The 17032-nt window shown below is 41.6% G+C and overlaps 1 protein-coding gene across 2 annotated transcripts in view; it reads right to left on the reverse strand.

Moving 5' to 3' along the window:
- Nucleotides 1-12880, reverse strand: part of lgr4 (leucine-rich repeat containing G protein-coupled receptor 4) — a 33674-nt gene extending 20794 nt beyond the window's left edge. For both annotated transcript variants that reach the window (XM_076729593.1, XM_076729584.1), the window contains exons 1-2: nt 12032-12880; nt 869-940 (exon numbers count right to left, since the gene is read on the reverse strand). In XM_076729593.1, coding sequence (XP_076585708.1) covers nt 869-940; nt 12032-12213 — 254 coding nt within the window. In that variant the 5' untranslated portion in view covers nt 12214-12880. The remainder of the gene's footprint in view (nt 1-868; nt 941-12031) is intronic.
- Nucleotides 12881-17032: the final 4152 nt, after the last annotated feature.

Genomic DNA, 17032 nt, shown 5'->3' on the forward strand with positions numbered 1-17032 from the left:
GCCAGAGTTCACAGGGACAAGCCTGCAGATTTGTTCCCCAAAAAAAAAGGTTAAACAAACACAAGTATGAACTATGGGCACATGTCAATCAAGATCTTCCAGACCCCAGCGAGAGTCCATCCATAGAGACGAGCTAAGACAAGAAAGAAGCAGCAGCGAGACTGGGTGGGTTTTTCAGCCCTGTTGCTGTGGAAACCATTGTTTTGCCCTCTTCCTTCCTGCCTTGCATTCCTCCACACAATGCGATGAAAAGTAAATTGCCTGTCGACAAAGCAGATTGGAGTGGAGTACGGAAAAGAAGCGGACGAAGACCCGGCCGGCTGAAAGACGCACGAGAGCTGAGAAAACGTGCCCGCGAGAGGCCGAGTGGAGCTGCAACCGCTGGAAAATGTTCGCTCGCTGGTCATTTTGTTTTCTCAGGGCTGCACGTTACCTGATATCAGGTAGACAGATTCTTATCTGTGACTCCCTGCAGCACCGAGCCAGACGGCGCACTATTTAAAGAGCGAAGAAATAACATTCAGCAAAGCCACAGAGCAGAAATGTGCTGTTGCCACCCCGATAATCCTTTAAAAGCAAAACTCCACACAGGATGTCACATGACTGTAGCTTCAATATGTCATCCCACCTCACCTTTTTGATCGAGCCTCACTGCTGCTTTTACAGTGAACAGTGGGCGATTCGTAACCTCACGTAACGCTGCCCTTATCTTCTTCAGCTGAGAAGAAGGGCATGTTGTGCACCTATACTGTGTGCTTTGCAGTACAAACTCAAACATCCAGGTGCGTATCCTAAAGCCCGGCCCTCATGTCAACATTGTACAGAGTAAATACATCATTAACGAGGGAAAGAGGGAGCATGTACTCACAGTTCCTCCAGATAGGGGAAGTTCTTGAATACATATGCTGGAAGCTCAGTGATGTTGTTCATGCTCAGGTCACTGTGGAGACAAAAACCAGTTAGAAACACTGATCGAAACCTTTCAATCCGAATTTATTCACCATGCCTGGATAAGGAGACTCTGTCACAGGATACTTAGGACAGCTAGAATGATGTGTTTCATATATTTTCATTAAAAAAAAACATTTTAAAACATGCAAACTTGTGTAGTTTTCAAACTGTTTCCAGCAACAGCTCACTTGTAAGACTGATTTTTACTCATGATTCTCACTCATTCTCTTTCTTATTCTCTGACTGTTTTGCTAATCTTTGCTTGAAACATTTATCTAAATGCTTTTTATTTCCTTGCCTTTTGTTACCGTGAAGCCCTTTTTAACCCTGATTTGGAAGTGTTAGTGTGAAGACAGACAGATTTTCTCTGATTTAGAACAATCTGTGTATGAAGCCTTATTTCATCAAATACACCGCAGAAACCAAATCAAATTAAGATATTAGCTGTTCTATATAATGCCCCCGTTGTTTATCTGGACCCTGAGTCTGAAATGAAGTTTGAATTGAATTAACGTGATGAGCTTTTTAACTGTACCAGTAAACTACATATACAAACAGGTAAGACAGTTGCATCACCCATCCCTTGTGACAGTTTTATGTCTTTTGACTGTGCCTGCATGAGTATAAACTCAACAAAAAAGCCTTGAAAAAGCCCTTCTCTCTAGCCCCAGGGATCTCCATTTCTCAAACCAACTTCAAGTAACGATAGGCATGTAGCAGCTTGAAAAATATGCACACAGGACTTGATTTGCTTCCCCACCACAGCTAATACAAGTATATGTGTTTACATCTTCATACTGATAATTAAAAAAAAAAAAAACACACTGATAGGTATATGCTTGCTACTGAAAACGTGTTAACTTCAGGAAGGCCGTGCCGTGTTTTCAACAGGCTGTGGAAAAAAAAAAGGGACTGCCACAGCAAGAGAGGGGACAAAATGCTGTCTTAGGTCTACAGAGGAGACGTATACAATCTAATCTTGATTAGGAATCCACGAACCTGCTTCAAAGAAACCCCCCCCCCCCCCCCCCCCGACGGCACATGTAAAGAGACGGCACATATCAAGGCTGAAAAAACATCCGGGATTCACAAATGAAGCAACCCGCTGCCCCCCTCCCACCCTCCTCTTTCACTCTCCAACTGGCCATCTTGAATTTCACTGCCAGATCTCTCTAGGACCTTGTGTGTGGGCCCCTGAATCCTACAAGGATCATATTGCCCTTCCTCTGCAGTCCCAACTATACACACACACACACACACACACACACAGAGGCACAGAAGCCTTAAAAGGCGGGCCCTGACAGAACCCTCATCATCCCTGCGACCTATGTCCCATCTCCACTTACCTGGTTATCCAATTACCATATAGACTGTGCAGCTACAACAACACTTCCATCAACATCCACCCACTCCTTATCTTTTTTTTTTTTTTTATTTTCCCTACCCTGACATCTTTGGTGGTGTTCTGCAACCACTGCTGCAGATCTGCCACCACTGGTGGTCAGATGGATACATCCCTAACCACATTTTAAACCGTCTTTGACTAAATCTCCCGCAGACTGTTGACTGGTCTGAACCACATGCAGGGCTGGGGAGTGCAGGAGGCCCGCGAGGCTCTATCACACTTCCTCCCTCCCTCTGTGTCTGGCTGCTTTACTCATCAAGGTTCTGGCCCGTCCCTGCTAAGACAGATTGAGGGGGACACTAAAAATGCAGCTGTGATAAATGGTGACAAGCCTAAACGCTTCTACAAACAGGTATCAGTAAATTTCTATCCCATGTGCCACTTGGCTTCACTTTAGCAGAGAGGAAGCAGAGAACCTGACAAAAGTAGCAGACATGCTTTGAGAAAAGGAAAATATGACAGCTCAGGTGAAGTATGAACATGTTCTAACAGTCAAAGTATAAACCCTTTAAATATACAGTCTGAATTTGTGGTTAGTTAACACAGAAATAATACACGTGATATATTTTTTAAGCACTAGCACACACACACACAAACATTTAAAGACTGTGTATGATGTAATGAATTGAAATGCTGATTTTAAATACTCTTATCAACATAAATATTGCTCAATATCCCAACCCCTGTCCCCCTCTCCGTTGTTATGTATTAAGGTTGCAGAGGCTGAAGAATTTTTATGCAGGAATAAATAATGCAGTCCTAATTTGCATTGCTATTCACAGTTCTAATGTACTGTATGTACGCAATGGTACGAGGCCTCGTTTTGTCTATAAAAAGCGTCATTACTGAAAGATCACAACTTTATCAATCCCAAAGGCCTTAAGTCAAACGTGACATCTTCAAAATGGCTTGTTTTGTCAGGCCAGCAGTCTAAAGCCCAAAGTTAATCAGTTTACTATCACACATGATGAAGAACAGCAGCAAATTCTCACAACTGAGAGGCTGAAACTAGAGAACGATTTGAACTTTTGAAAATGACTCCATCAAAACAGATTTCTGTCGACGGGCAGGCTGACCTGCTTATATTATCCTGCACTCTGGTTAAAATCTAAGTTTTAATTCACCTGTTGGATTATGGTGTCAGATTGGCTCAGATGTCGTCCAAAATCACGCGTACACATTATTCATCCACCCACCACCCACCTGATTTAAAGACCCACACCCATATGGACATTTCAGTCCACCTCTGGATACACTACCTTTTAAACTGTGTGTGTAGTTTTGGTCTCTATGCGCACAGTAATGTCACTGCAGCAAATAACATGAGCCGCAAAACAGAAAACTGTAAACTTACAGGTTTGCTCTGTGCTGTCAGGTGCAACAGAATTACACTTTTAGCCTCTGGGAGCTTCATCAGGAGAGCGGCTCTTTTGTTCCAAACAATTTAACTGTTTGAGCCTGGACTGCGTGCGAGTGACCTGTGCATGTGCAGAAGAAAGCTGATCCTGACCGATCCCGTTGGTGCGTCGGTGAGGTCACGCCGCTGTGCCTCGCACGCTAATTAGCACAGCATCTCTCCTAATGGGGAGATGTAATTTCTGAGACTGTTGAAGGTAGTCTAATTAATATTTTCCTCTTCAATGATGTATTATCTCCTCCACCCGCAACTCATGCACCATTAATCTGAATATTTTTGTTTTCACGACACCACCAGCCCGATCTGCAGCTGCGATCACTGCCTGGTGGATCTGTACTTATTATCTTAGATATATGGTCAATGTGCTCAGAATGAATGAGATGAACAGTTCATACACTGAGCCTTATGAATCTGATGCCAAAATCAACTAAACATATTTCTGCTTTTGAGCATACAGAGGTTTTAGTCATGAATCTACAGAAGTTATGCATCTGAACTTTTGTGTTTCTGCCCTTCTACAATGCATGTACGTTAATCTCTGCACATCTGTTACATCTGTGAAACTTACTACAACCTCACATAAAATTATAGATTTCTTTGTTTGTAACCGGCAGACAATAAACTCCAGATTGTTCCTGAAACATTCTCAAGACGCCGTCAACCCCACAGTCCTGACCTGTGGTCCCTTCAGTTTATTGGATAACATTTTAATAGAAGACATGACCGCATTACCTTCCACTAAAGACAAGCGCACACTGCAACTGTCCACAGAACATAAACACAGAAGCGAGGCACAGATCTGCAGCCGGTTGCACCTACTGTTTGTAAGTTAGAATTTGCTCTGGTCATAGCATGTTTACTAAGTACAGATTCATGAGTCACTAAATAATCACCCAAATTAGCTCATACAAAGAGCTCAGCTGCTTCTAAATATTTACACCGAATAACTAATGGGTGTAAACGTTTTTCAGCCGATTAAATGTCTGACAAAAAGTGCTTGTTGGGAAACTGTGTGCAACAATTCCAAAAGCACAATGGAAAAAGTAGGTTAGACTCTTACTAGAACTAATCACCTGACCAAACCATGCAACAAAGAAAGGAAATATCTGAGGTTGTAGCCAAGATGTCAGAAACTCCAGTGACATGATTGGAGAGGTCACGGGCTCCTGCGGGAGCCAACGACAGTCAGCGCAGCACGCCACAAATCAAGCCTGTGTGGCAGAGTGGACAAAATAAACACACACAGACGCTTTGAGGAACGAAGCCACGGTCTGATTAAACTAAAATCCAACATTTCTGTCATAATGCAGGACAGTGCCTGACACAGCTCCTACACTCAGCCGTCTAACACCATCCCTCACTGCATTGTATAAATGTTGCTAAAAAGTTGTACAATCAATCATTGTTTCAGTTTTCTTTTTTCATGCAAAACAATAGGACGTGAAAACGTTGAATGGGTGTTACGTGACGGAAAAAAAAGCAGCAACTGAGGGCACTTTTGCCACATGGCAAACCTAATGATGACTTCCCATCCTTCAAAAAAACTGCAGTGTTTGTTGTATTCATGAATATTCTGCAGGCTTAGATGACCTGCTTTTCCTGCAAGTTGTGTCCTTCAAGATAAAATCTCCCCTCACCACTGCCTTTTCTCAGGATGTGGAAGTGACTGACCTGTGTTTTCTCACAGTGTTCAGGTGTGTGAGAAACACCTTAAATTAACATAGAAAAAATAACAGTTCTGACTACCTGATGGGCAGTCCCAGGTATTTAACCTCTGTGGTCCTTATCAAGGTCACAGATGCAAACCTCATTTAATGTAAATGCATGTGTTACAATGACACATGCAAGAAACACTTGCAGTTAGACACATGGCGAGGTCTGTTTCACCAAAGTGAACTGCCAACAGAGCACCAAGCAGCAGACCTGCCGCTGTGCTTATCTACAGTATAAACCTTGCACATCGATGGTGGTTAAACTGTTGACGAGAACAATGCGCTATGTGTTGTGTTATGTGATTTTCTTGAACCCCAGCCAGCCAATCAGTAAAAAGTCAGAAAAAAAATGTCATTTACAAGACAGGCCATGGCACTTTGAGCTTCCTGGACAGATCTAGAGATCTGGTTGCTCAGGCTGATCACTCGGTCGGTCATAAGGTTCAAGTGTTTTCTGGTCAGATGTGGGGAGCAGCTCTAGAGTCTGCTCATGGGGAATTAAAAATATATATATTTTTATCTCACTTTTACTCAGTGTCTCAAGATGCAATGCTCCTGTGAAAGCCATTATTATCGCGTTGAAAACAATGACTCGTTCGAGCCACAGAAAATCAATTGGGAACTTTGCTATTAATCATTGGGGTGATTTTTAAGGAAAAAAAGTCAAAATTCTCTATCTGTATCTTTTCAATGTGAGAGCTTAATGCTCTTCTCTGTGTTGTATCGTCATAAATTTAGTATCTTTTGGTTTTTGGCTGGTTGTCATCCAAACTGAAATTGAAGATGCCGCTTTCCTGGGAATGGATGACATTTTACAAACAATTAATCTGGAACATAGCCGACAACACTGGATATTTAAAAAGAACTGCTATTTGCAGCCCTTGATTTTTCACGGAAATGTCTTACAGTCAGGAATGAAGGTTTGCAAACACAAAGCAGATTTATTTTCAGGCAATGACATTTAAAATGAACCGGAAAAGGGTTATTTTTTCATGATCGTGATCTCCTTTGTTGAACAGGCGACTCTCACATTGATCCGTTTTACACTCCGTCTACATCGGACGAACTTCAGCTTTCAGTTTTCTGTCTGATGGAACAGACGCATCGATTTTAACTAATACAGCTGCCCACACTGGCCTGTGGAACAGCTTTCATTTCACGTGTGTCTGCAAGCTGAAATGTGTGTTTAACTTCAACTCAGGAATAGAAGTTCAACACTGCGTGCTGGCCTGTGAGCTCTGTCAGATGCCTCAGAGTGCACAGCAATACTGCAGGTGAATGGATCCAGTGTAAACTGACAGCTGCTGCTGCTGGGCTGCGTTCACTGCACAGCCAATGGTGTTAAAGGACAGATCTAAAAATTCTGTGGTCGAATAACTTAATATTGAGTCTGTACTAATAAAGAAACACAGCTCCAACTATACGGTAAACACTGATCGAGAGTGAAATCCAGCCTTTAATTATTTCCCTGCTTTCTGAAATGTATCAAAAAAAAGGCTTCATCATTACCTAATGCTGAACAAGGAGGAAGAGCCTCACACAGATATCTACATTTAATTAAGTGGAAGTTGCATTTACATACAATACTTTTAACGGTACTAGCAATGATTTTGCATATTCGTAGTAGAATTTGCATATCTTGGAATGCAAATTACACATTCACTTCCTTTGTTTTTCCTTTAACTTTATTAACTTTATCTCTTTATGAAACAAGTGAAACCTGATCGCCAGAGGTGGCAGAGCTTCCCCTTGTCTCCTCAGCAACTGAAACTTTTTTTTGTAAACTGCATTACCAAGATGAAGACCTTTTCTAATCTCCATTTTATTTCTGCCTAAGTCTTCTTTTACCCTGGAAAAACTGTCTTGAAAATGTGTACATGAGTAATCAGGCACTAATTCACAACTCTCCTCATCTGTACTACACACAAGAAAACTGTGCCACCCTTGACAAACAGTGCATCACTCCATCATTAGTGCAGTGCATCATAATTTCCTCAAAACATACAATCAAGGATGTTCACAATGTGTAACACAATTGAACGAATGCTGCAGCACAGTGTAACAGATAATGTGACACATACTAAATATGTACACAATTTGCTAATGACATTTAAAAGCTATCATTATTACGGCACATTAACAACACAAACAAAGAGGTTCTGCACAGTTATTTTGTGGATGAACGGTGGGATGTAAAATGTCATGTTCCAACTTCGAGGGTCTTTATTGACGCGTTCAGATTTTCTTGATCTTGTCATTTTTCCTTTACATTTGCACTTCTATCACGGGTTATTGGGCTAGATAGCTGTTTTTTTTTTTTTTTTTATTTCATTTTACGTCTGTTTTCATTGTGTTTTGTGTATGATCAGCAGTCTGCAAACGGTGCTTTTATTTTGAAAATTGACCAGATTCTCCATGCTGTCCCTGTGGCTGACTTCCTGCCATCTCGATCTGCTCTGTGGAGCCTGACGCAGCTTCCGTCATAAATAGACTAAGTACAAATTATCTGTGGAGCAGAGCGGAGAACCACTTCTGAAACTCAACGCAGCGCTTCCAGTGGAATCACAAGCATCGTCTGTAATGGCCGCAATCAGCTCTGGCAGCCGCGTTTCTGGAACACGATGTAGCCGAGTAAGCAGGTTACGTTCGTCATAGCCCACCTGAATATATCACAACTGCCTCGGATCACCTATAGACTTGTGATCAGAAGTCCTTAATATGCTCTCCATATGGCAAACATTACATATGAAGATTATCTGCCATGTTTCAAATTCACTTCCAAGCATCTGGCCATCATTTTGAAAACTCCTCCATCCTCTTAAGTTATCTTGAACACTCTCCCAATTGTCTGTCCTCGGCATCCCAGAAGACATCACAGTCTTACCCTCTGAGCAATCAGTCACTCTTAAAAGTAAACTAAGATTTTGCTGACAAATACTACACAAATCATTCAAGTCAAACATCAAAAACTTTAAATTTCTACCAAACTCCGCTTGGGGTAATATTTAACTTAAGAATACTGAGCACAAGATATAGAAAACCTGCAATCATTAGCAGTTAGAAGCTGCCCGATGGGGGGAAGGTAATAGGTGTATAAGTGGAGGACAGGGTTGGGGTCTCAGAGAGGGGGAGAGAGCATTAATATTCTCCCATCCGCAAGTCATCCTGTTTGGGAGTGGGAACCACTGACTGGCTCCTTTCACCTCTGCTGACCAAGAACAAAAGTATCATTCAGTTAAAAATGGATTCAGAGCACCAGTGGTGAGGCCGGCAAGCTCTACCAGCAGAGTGCAAGACCCCTGACGCCACCCCTCCTTTTTCCCTTAGTCTCAACCTTGTTCACACTATGAAAGGACCTAACACAGCTGAGATGCGGGCTGCAATAACCCCTTCTTGCTCCCTGAAAATACACAAAAGTTCATGCAGACACTTATCCGGTGGCAGGTAAACTACATACCTTGAAAAGGAGTGTTTACTTTGTTACTGGCTGAGGGGCCTACCTCTCATCTCTCATCTGCTTTTCTGTTAGAGGGCTGTTTCCATTACAGATGCCAAAACTCAAGCCCCTGTGGGCTGTAGGTAAGAGTCCACTCCAACGCTGTCATATGATTTATTGTAAAATGTGTAGTCCTTTTGTTTTCTTCTCAAGAAAAGGTACAAATCAGCAGTAGATACACAACAACAGAGTAACTAGCCCAAAACACTCAACCTTGTATGAGGAATTTTCCTGACCTTTGGGCATTGTTATGCTTACAAAACAACTCCCTTGAATCTGTTACTGCTATTACGTGTATCTATACATACGTGTGTGTGTCTTTCAGTTTACTGACTGCATTAGATTTTTCCTCTGTATCTCTATTCAACCATGCTGATACTGAAGATATGATAACTGCAAGCAAATTTGAACAAGTTCAGTTCAGATATTCTAATGTCGAAACACTTGTAGATGAGATTTTTCCTTTACACACCAGCAGACCATTGTGGGTGCATTAGCCCTGAAAGAAGGAGCCCTTGCAGCTGCAATATGTCTCACTAATCCATCATGATCCCTAACCCCAGTGCTCCACATACAAAAGACGGAGGGAGTGGGAGAGGACAACTTAAGTTCAAGAGACCAGGAGAACAAATGAGAGTAGGACAGAGAGAGGGACAAACAACCTTTCACACACTTTTAGGAGTCTGAAGTGAATATGTTTGGCAGTTCAGTGCTTAAAACCTGCCACAGAGCATTTCGATAACTGACTGCAAGACAAGAAGATAGCACAATCTCGAAAACAACATATTGTTTTCCATTTTGGCACAGAATAGCAAAGCTGAGTGGCAGTCGCGGCTATGATATCATTTTGAGAAAACATTGTTTCATGTTGTGATTGAAATGCCAGACTGCCCATAATAAATTGGCGTACTTTTTCCCAGAGAGGTATGCTGGGAGCTGCAGCTGTATGCGGTAGGCCTAGTGTGACATGTCTTGACAGCATGGTATATGAATGCACTTCCTGCGTTTACCTGACTGCTTTCTTAATAACGGTGGTTTCTAGAGGCACAGTATAGATTCTGGTGTAGCAAGGCTTGGGCCACCATGCTTGAAAGGCGGCAAATCAGCACCCAGGTTTGCACAAACCTTTACACTTTCAGGCAATGTGACAGCAAAGCAGTTTCTTTTCTTAACCAAATAACACGTTTTGAATAGGTGACTGAATATTTAAACTGAAAGTCTTCCATTACTCTTTTGAGGGGCCACACTAATTACAAAAAGCCACAACAAGTGGCTGTTTTAAATGCTGTTGCCAAGGTGGTTGCTTTAGTTTATGATTAACCCAGAGGTTGTGAAACAAACTGAGGAGTTTCTCCATGGGTCAATCATCCACTGTATCTCCGCCACTCCATAAAACATCTAACTTACCCGGTGCCCATTTGCTCCAGTTATGAGAAAAATTAGAGGCCCTGCTTGAAGCCGTAGTTAAGTTAGACTTGTGGTGAGAATGTGTTAATGGCACAAGCGTGACTTCTAATTATTTTGTACTACACATACTGCACTGGGGACAAGGCACTGCTGGCTACAATCCATGCAGCATTACTCACCAAATCGGGCTGTATTTGTGACCTCAGCACTTACATTACCTTGTGATTCGGTCACACAGCATTTCCATCCCAAACCTTAGGGGGGAAATCTAAATGTTATGATTCCGCCTGTTATCCAGCAGCATGTTGCGTACTCAGAAGGTACTTTTGTGCTCCCTGATACATCTTCTGTTTGCCCGTAAAAGTAAAATGTTTGTCAAGGGCCAACCCAATGTTTAAACCCAATATTTCCACAGACTGCTCTGCCGCAGCTTACGCAGGACACTTTAAGTTCCATTAGAGAAGAAATGCAGAGCATAGAGGCTAAAACTGAGGAAATACTGGATTTAAACAGCCCCAGACAAACATTTTATCGTTCCTAACAACAAGTAAACATCTTTGAGATCACAAAATTACGTCTGGAGACGCAACCTGCTGCAGGAACCAGGTAAATAACAGCACTTTGAGGGAACATGTGGACTGCTGAGGTCACAAATAGGAAAAAAACCCTCATCAACAGTTTCTAGAACTGAAACATTTCTGATAACTGATAACTCATTTAGTCTTTAATCAAGTCAAACTGCTCAACACTCGCGGGCTGACAGTCAAATGTGAGGTTTGCTGCATTTCCATGTTTTACATAACTGTAAATTGAATATCTTGACTGTTGGTTGGAGAAAACAAGCAACGTGTCGATATCACCTTGGTTCTGGAAACTTCTAATGGGCATGTATCACTTTTGGGCGTTTGATATCATAAATGTGACAACTGACAATCATCTTTATTATCAATCAATCTGCTGATTATTTCCTCAAACAATTCTTCAGTCTGAAAACCACCAAAAAAAAGTAGAGAAAAAGTCCATGATAATGCTGTAATATTCAAACCAACCCCCCAAAAAATACTGTTAACTGTGGTATATGACAAAGAAAAGAATCAAATCTGCACATTTGAGATGCTGGACCAGAAGAATGTCACCTAAAAAAATGACATGAAATCTATTAAAACAGCTGCTGGTTAGTTTCCTGCAGATCGATCACTGACTACTGAGTTGTTTCAACTCCAAAATGATTGATCGATCAGTCTTAAGAACAACTTATAATGTATATAACGATTAGCTGCAGCCTTTTAATGCTGTTTCAGGAAAGGATTGAACTTTTTGGCTGTAGAAAGTCACTGACAAGTTGTCAAGCTTCAGCTGTGTGTAGTTTAACTGAACTCTGCAAAGACCTAGAGACTTCTGACACATTAAACAAAGACTAGAAACCCTCACCCTGCACAAACTCTCCCTAACATCTTCATTAGGACATTTCCCTCCGGCGAGCCATGTGTGGAAAGTTCACCCCGTGATGTTCAATGTCCCTGATTCACTTGGGATGTAAACACAACAAACATGCCATCCTCAGGCCTTCACAGTGAGGCGTTTCGAAGCGCTCAGGCGTGTTTTGAGGTTGTATTTCTCTGTGGATGTTGGTTTGAACTTACAGGTAGTAGGTGAAAGCACTGAGCCCGGTTGGGACGGTGGTCAGCCCTCTCCCGGAGCAGTCTGCACCCCCATCTTCATCGCAGCTGCATGAGGGCGAACAAACGGCCGTCGACTGCCCTTGACCGGTGGCACCGGGACGAAGGAAACACCACAAACATATCCAAAACAAATCCACACGCATTTTTCTCCTCGTCGGTTCAGGTGAAAGCGAATTTTCAAAAATCAAAAAAAAGAGCGAAGGGGGGGCCTTTTGTTGTGTGGTTCAATCTATTCCGGACGTCGACTTCTCATGTGGTCGGTCGGTTGAGGCATGAAGAGATGAAGCCTAACCGACGCTTTTCAAAACAAAACCGAACGTCCGAACACTTCATACATTCACGAGCCCGACCGCGAACATCCACGTTAACGGTTCGCGAGTGTTAAAAAGCAAACGCCGTCTTCGAAGACGAGCGCTTTACCTCGCTGTGAAACATTTTTCCACCCCCCTGCGTGTCGTATTAGTCCATGAAAATAAAGTCGCAGGGCTGGCGACAGGAGCGGTAGCGTACCTTGCGTTTTTTGCGTTTTCGTTGTCCCATTAAATAACCGCAAAAAACGAGCGGCGCCTGTTGTCGCGACGCTAAGCGGCTGATCTGGGGACAGCCAAATGTTCACTTGAACGTACCGGACAGGCTTTTGCCGTGCTGGTTTGTCTCCTAACAGGAGAACACCGTCAGTTTTCAGCCATTCCTCACGTTCCCCTCCTCTGCTCCTGACATCAACAGCATGCTTGTAGCTCGGCAGGCACCCTACCGGACAACCTGCAGCACTGGGCCCGGCCTGTGCAACAGTGAAACCTGCACCACAACGTCAGAGGCTGCCCACCACTGCACACCCCGCGGCTCCGAGGTGCGTTCAAAGACAGGTAAAACGGCCCGCACGTCACACAAGGTCCAGTGTGGCCAATGAGCAGTGCTGTCACTGCAAAACAACAACATTTCAAGAGCCAAGTTTGCAGTTTTCCACTGGTTTTTGTATTCATTACGGTGGTAGCAAAAGTGCTCAAATCTTTTACTGAAGTAACGTCAAAAGTATTATTACCACAGGGTGGAAATACCAGTGGTGGGATGTAACTATGCACACTTCCTCAAGCACCGAAGTACAATTTCGCACTTTATTTGAGTAGTTCCAACTTATTCTACTTATATTCCATTACATTTTGGAAGACATTATCGTACCCCATTACATTTCTTTGATAACAATCAGCTTAAAAATGTTATATATTAGTTATTTATTAGTTATATATGTCATTCTGCATAATGAGTATTTTTTACTTTTAGTACTTTGTATATCTTTCAATGAAGTACATTTTTGAATGTATGACTGAGTATCTCTCAATGGTGGAACAAGTACTCAGATTTTCACTTAAGTAAAAGTAGCAATACCGCAGTGTGAAAATACTCTGTCATACTCTATGTCCAGCATTTGAAATCTGACTTGAGTAAAAGTACAAAAGTATTAGCATCAAAATAAACTTTACTCAAGTCAAATACAAGCACCCCAAAATTGCAAAGTACTTGAGTACTGCACATGGTTACTCTCCACAACTCTGCATCTGCTGCTGTACATTTCAGAGGCCCAATTAGATTTCTTGTTTTGGTTTTGTCTTGTTTTTCTTTGAATTGTAAATTTCAACCCTCATACACATGGTCGGATAAACTGTTAGGGGTTAATGGGTCAAATATTTGCTGTTGGGCTCCTTTTGACCCTCTCTCCCTCCCTTTGTGTACTGCTTTGCTTGAAGAATAGTAACGAGGCCCAATGCAAGCTTTCAGTGTGTCAATTAGTTTGACACAATTTGAGTAAGCATAACTTTATTTAGGAAAATGTATCACGTGAGCACAATATTAAATAAAATAAAGTATTAAAACTATGCCCTTGGCAAAGTGCCCTTCGTTACATTACATTTTATCTACAGTTACAATTAGGTATCCAACATAATTAACATTTTGCTTTAATGGTACAAATTCCTAAACAAATTAGCAGTTAATTAAGTGACCATGGCACAGCATGAACCTGAGGCTGTTGCAGCGTCTGGTGTTCTGGAACCTTGGGGCATTTGCCCACTTTGCCCATTGGTAAGCCAGCCTTGCTCATAAAGGTTTTCATACTGTTTCAGCAATTTTTGATAACAATCATTAGTGCAGACATAATCAGATTCTAGAGGTAAAATTGCAACGTATTCAGTATATATCCTAGTTTTTAACTCAGTATTTGGCCCGGTTTAATTTGGTATTCATCCTGCTTTTTGTCACTATTTAGCCTGGTCTTTAGCCTGGTTTATACTTGGTATCTAACTCAGTATTAAGCCTCATTTGACTCAGTACTTAGCGTGGTATTTAACACAGCATTTAGCCTGATTTGATGTATAGTATAAGCAGCAAAATGGACCCAAGTTTCAAAAACTGAAAGTAAAATTTATTGATAGATCAACATGTAATAAGCAGCATTTAAGTGCTAGAATTAATGCATTAAAATGCATTCAGAAGATTAATGTGTGTCACACTAAGTATGCTTGGTTATCCAGGTATCCGTACATGCCGTGTCAAAGCGGATGCAATCACAAGCAATTATGACTGCCTAATATTGACAAGTTAAAAAGGTGTTTTCAAAATGCAGGTGATGAAGGGTAATTTAGTTGAAGAATGCAGGACTGGCAGCAGACTTCCTGCCTCAAGGGGATTTCATATTGTTGTTTTTAGGGTTACCCATTACCTCCTGTCTGTTTTAACCCACAATGCACAGGAAAGCACAATAATGAAGAGCTGAATGGACCAACAGTTACCATCAAAGACCTTTGAGCAAGAAGACACTGAACCGCCAAGAGCTCATGCTGAACTGTTCAGCTGACTGAGGCAGGTCTAAGCTGTTCCCTGATGTGTTTTGCATTCAGACAGGGGGGTCAACTCACCATAACTTTGTTGTAAAGAACAAATACACTTGAGCTGACCTATTGAATGTGGAAAAACCAGGTTACAGACTCCAATTAAGCATTTAAAACAATAAACACATTTAGATACAAACAAATACAAACATAAATATCTGCACCATCCAAAATCTAAAATGACACAGTCGAGGAAGTTGAGAGGAATCTTTGCTGTTTTTACATCATGAACTTTCTTGCAAATGATTTGTAGATCCAGACAGCTGAAAGCTTCACATGTAGAATCAAAAGGCCTATACATCTACCCACCACCTACATCTCTATATTCACTCCATGCTATGAACATCATCATATATTATACTTAATTTCTATCAATGATCTTGCCCCTGACTTTGTATATTTTTTTCAAACATGTATAAACTGTTCTTCTTAACACACCGCTTGCAAATTCACTCTTACAACTGCTGACACTCAGAGCATCTCCACCCTTCACATTATGAGATAACCAGTGATGCATGGGGGAAAGGGCAGTCAACCGGACAAGGCACAAGGTGCACAGGGTGTGGTGACAATGTTTGGTATTCCTGTTGCCAGAGGCACACGGCGCACCTGCAGCACATACAGAAACTGGGATTGGATTACAAGCAACACATTATCAGTGGGGTGGTTTGCAGCATGCCATCAATCATGGACAGTCAAATCAGCCCCGCTCATTCACTTTAAAAGTACTGTTTGCACTTCGACACGCACCTCAGAGAAGCTCCTTCCAGGAATGAACTAATGTCTTGAGCAGAAGATGTCGAGTTAGATTCAGATTTCTGAAAATATTACAAGCTAATTCAGTGACATCATTACAGGCGAACACTGGTGAAATAATGCTGTTGTACGGCAAATAACATTTCTCACAGCAATTTGCATCCAGGTACATTGTAACTGCACACAGCCCCTCACGTCGCTTTGCACACTGCTGTGCTGTTATCCAGGTGATTCTTTAATGTTGTAATTACTTCCTTGCTGGCTAATGTTTTTCATTAATTCAAGTTCACTTAATGAAAACAAGGCTGAAGTCATCCCAGTCATCTCTATCATCAGTCTCATTTTACTGTGTGTACGAAGACAAACAAGCGTATTTTCCTCTAAAATGTCTTTAAGAGATAAACAGTGAGTCATGAGGATAGAAAGTAATAACTTAAATTAACATTGAAAACAAAGTCCTTGTTCTGTAAATGACAGCAGTCTGTATGTCATTTTCTTTTGGCATTGAAAAAAAAGTCCAAATTATAACTGTAGGACAACTTATGATGCTTGTGATCTATTTGAGTGAGACACGAGGCAAAAGGTCAAAACACAATCATCATCCACCAGACCGAAGCTGAAGACAACCTTCAGTACAAGTGCCGTCTGGAGTACCACATGCTGTAAATGACTGGAACGAACCTATGCACAAGTTCTCAAGTGAGAACCATCTTGTTGAAACCGTTCCCTGAAACATCCAAAAGGATCAGCAGTGAGGTCTGGCATCATTACTGTGACTAAAACCATGTCTGTGTCTATTGGCGTGAATAAAAACGTGCACTGAGGGGCAGTGTTTCTTTAAATGATCTCATTGAAAGCCAACACTACCCCCTTGTATTCATTTTTAAATTTATGTCGTTTTTTATGAAAGAGAATAAGTCATGTAGTCCTGAGAGTAAAGTAAAAAACACAAAAAACAATATGAGAAAGCCTCCACAACATCTTTTGGTCAAGAATGACTCTGAGATGAGCGTTATTTAATTATGGTATTTTCCCAAGTTCCTAAAGCTTTTCAAGTATTTAAATGGACAAACACACTCTTCAACAACATGACATATATTAGACATACATGAGAAAGGTGTATGGGTCTGAGGAAGTGTTTGAGTTTGTCTTTGAGGCAAATGTGCCAACAAGCACTAATCAAGGTCCACTATCATTTAATACGTACCCCCTGTGGAATTTCATATGATCGTGTGTGATGTCTCACCACGCAGATATTAAGCCACATTAATTGTTATAATAGCTTCTTTCTTAACACGGTTGTGGGTGTAGCAGAATTCTT

Source organism: Chaetodon auriga, chromosome 1, assembly GCF_051107435.1.
Source record: "Chaetodon auriga isolate fChaAug3 chromosome 1, fChaAug3.hap1, whole genome shotgun sequence".
NCBI lineage: Eukaryota > Metazoa > Chordata > Actinopteri > Chaetodontiformes > Chaetodontidae > Chaetodon > Chaetodon auriga.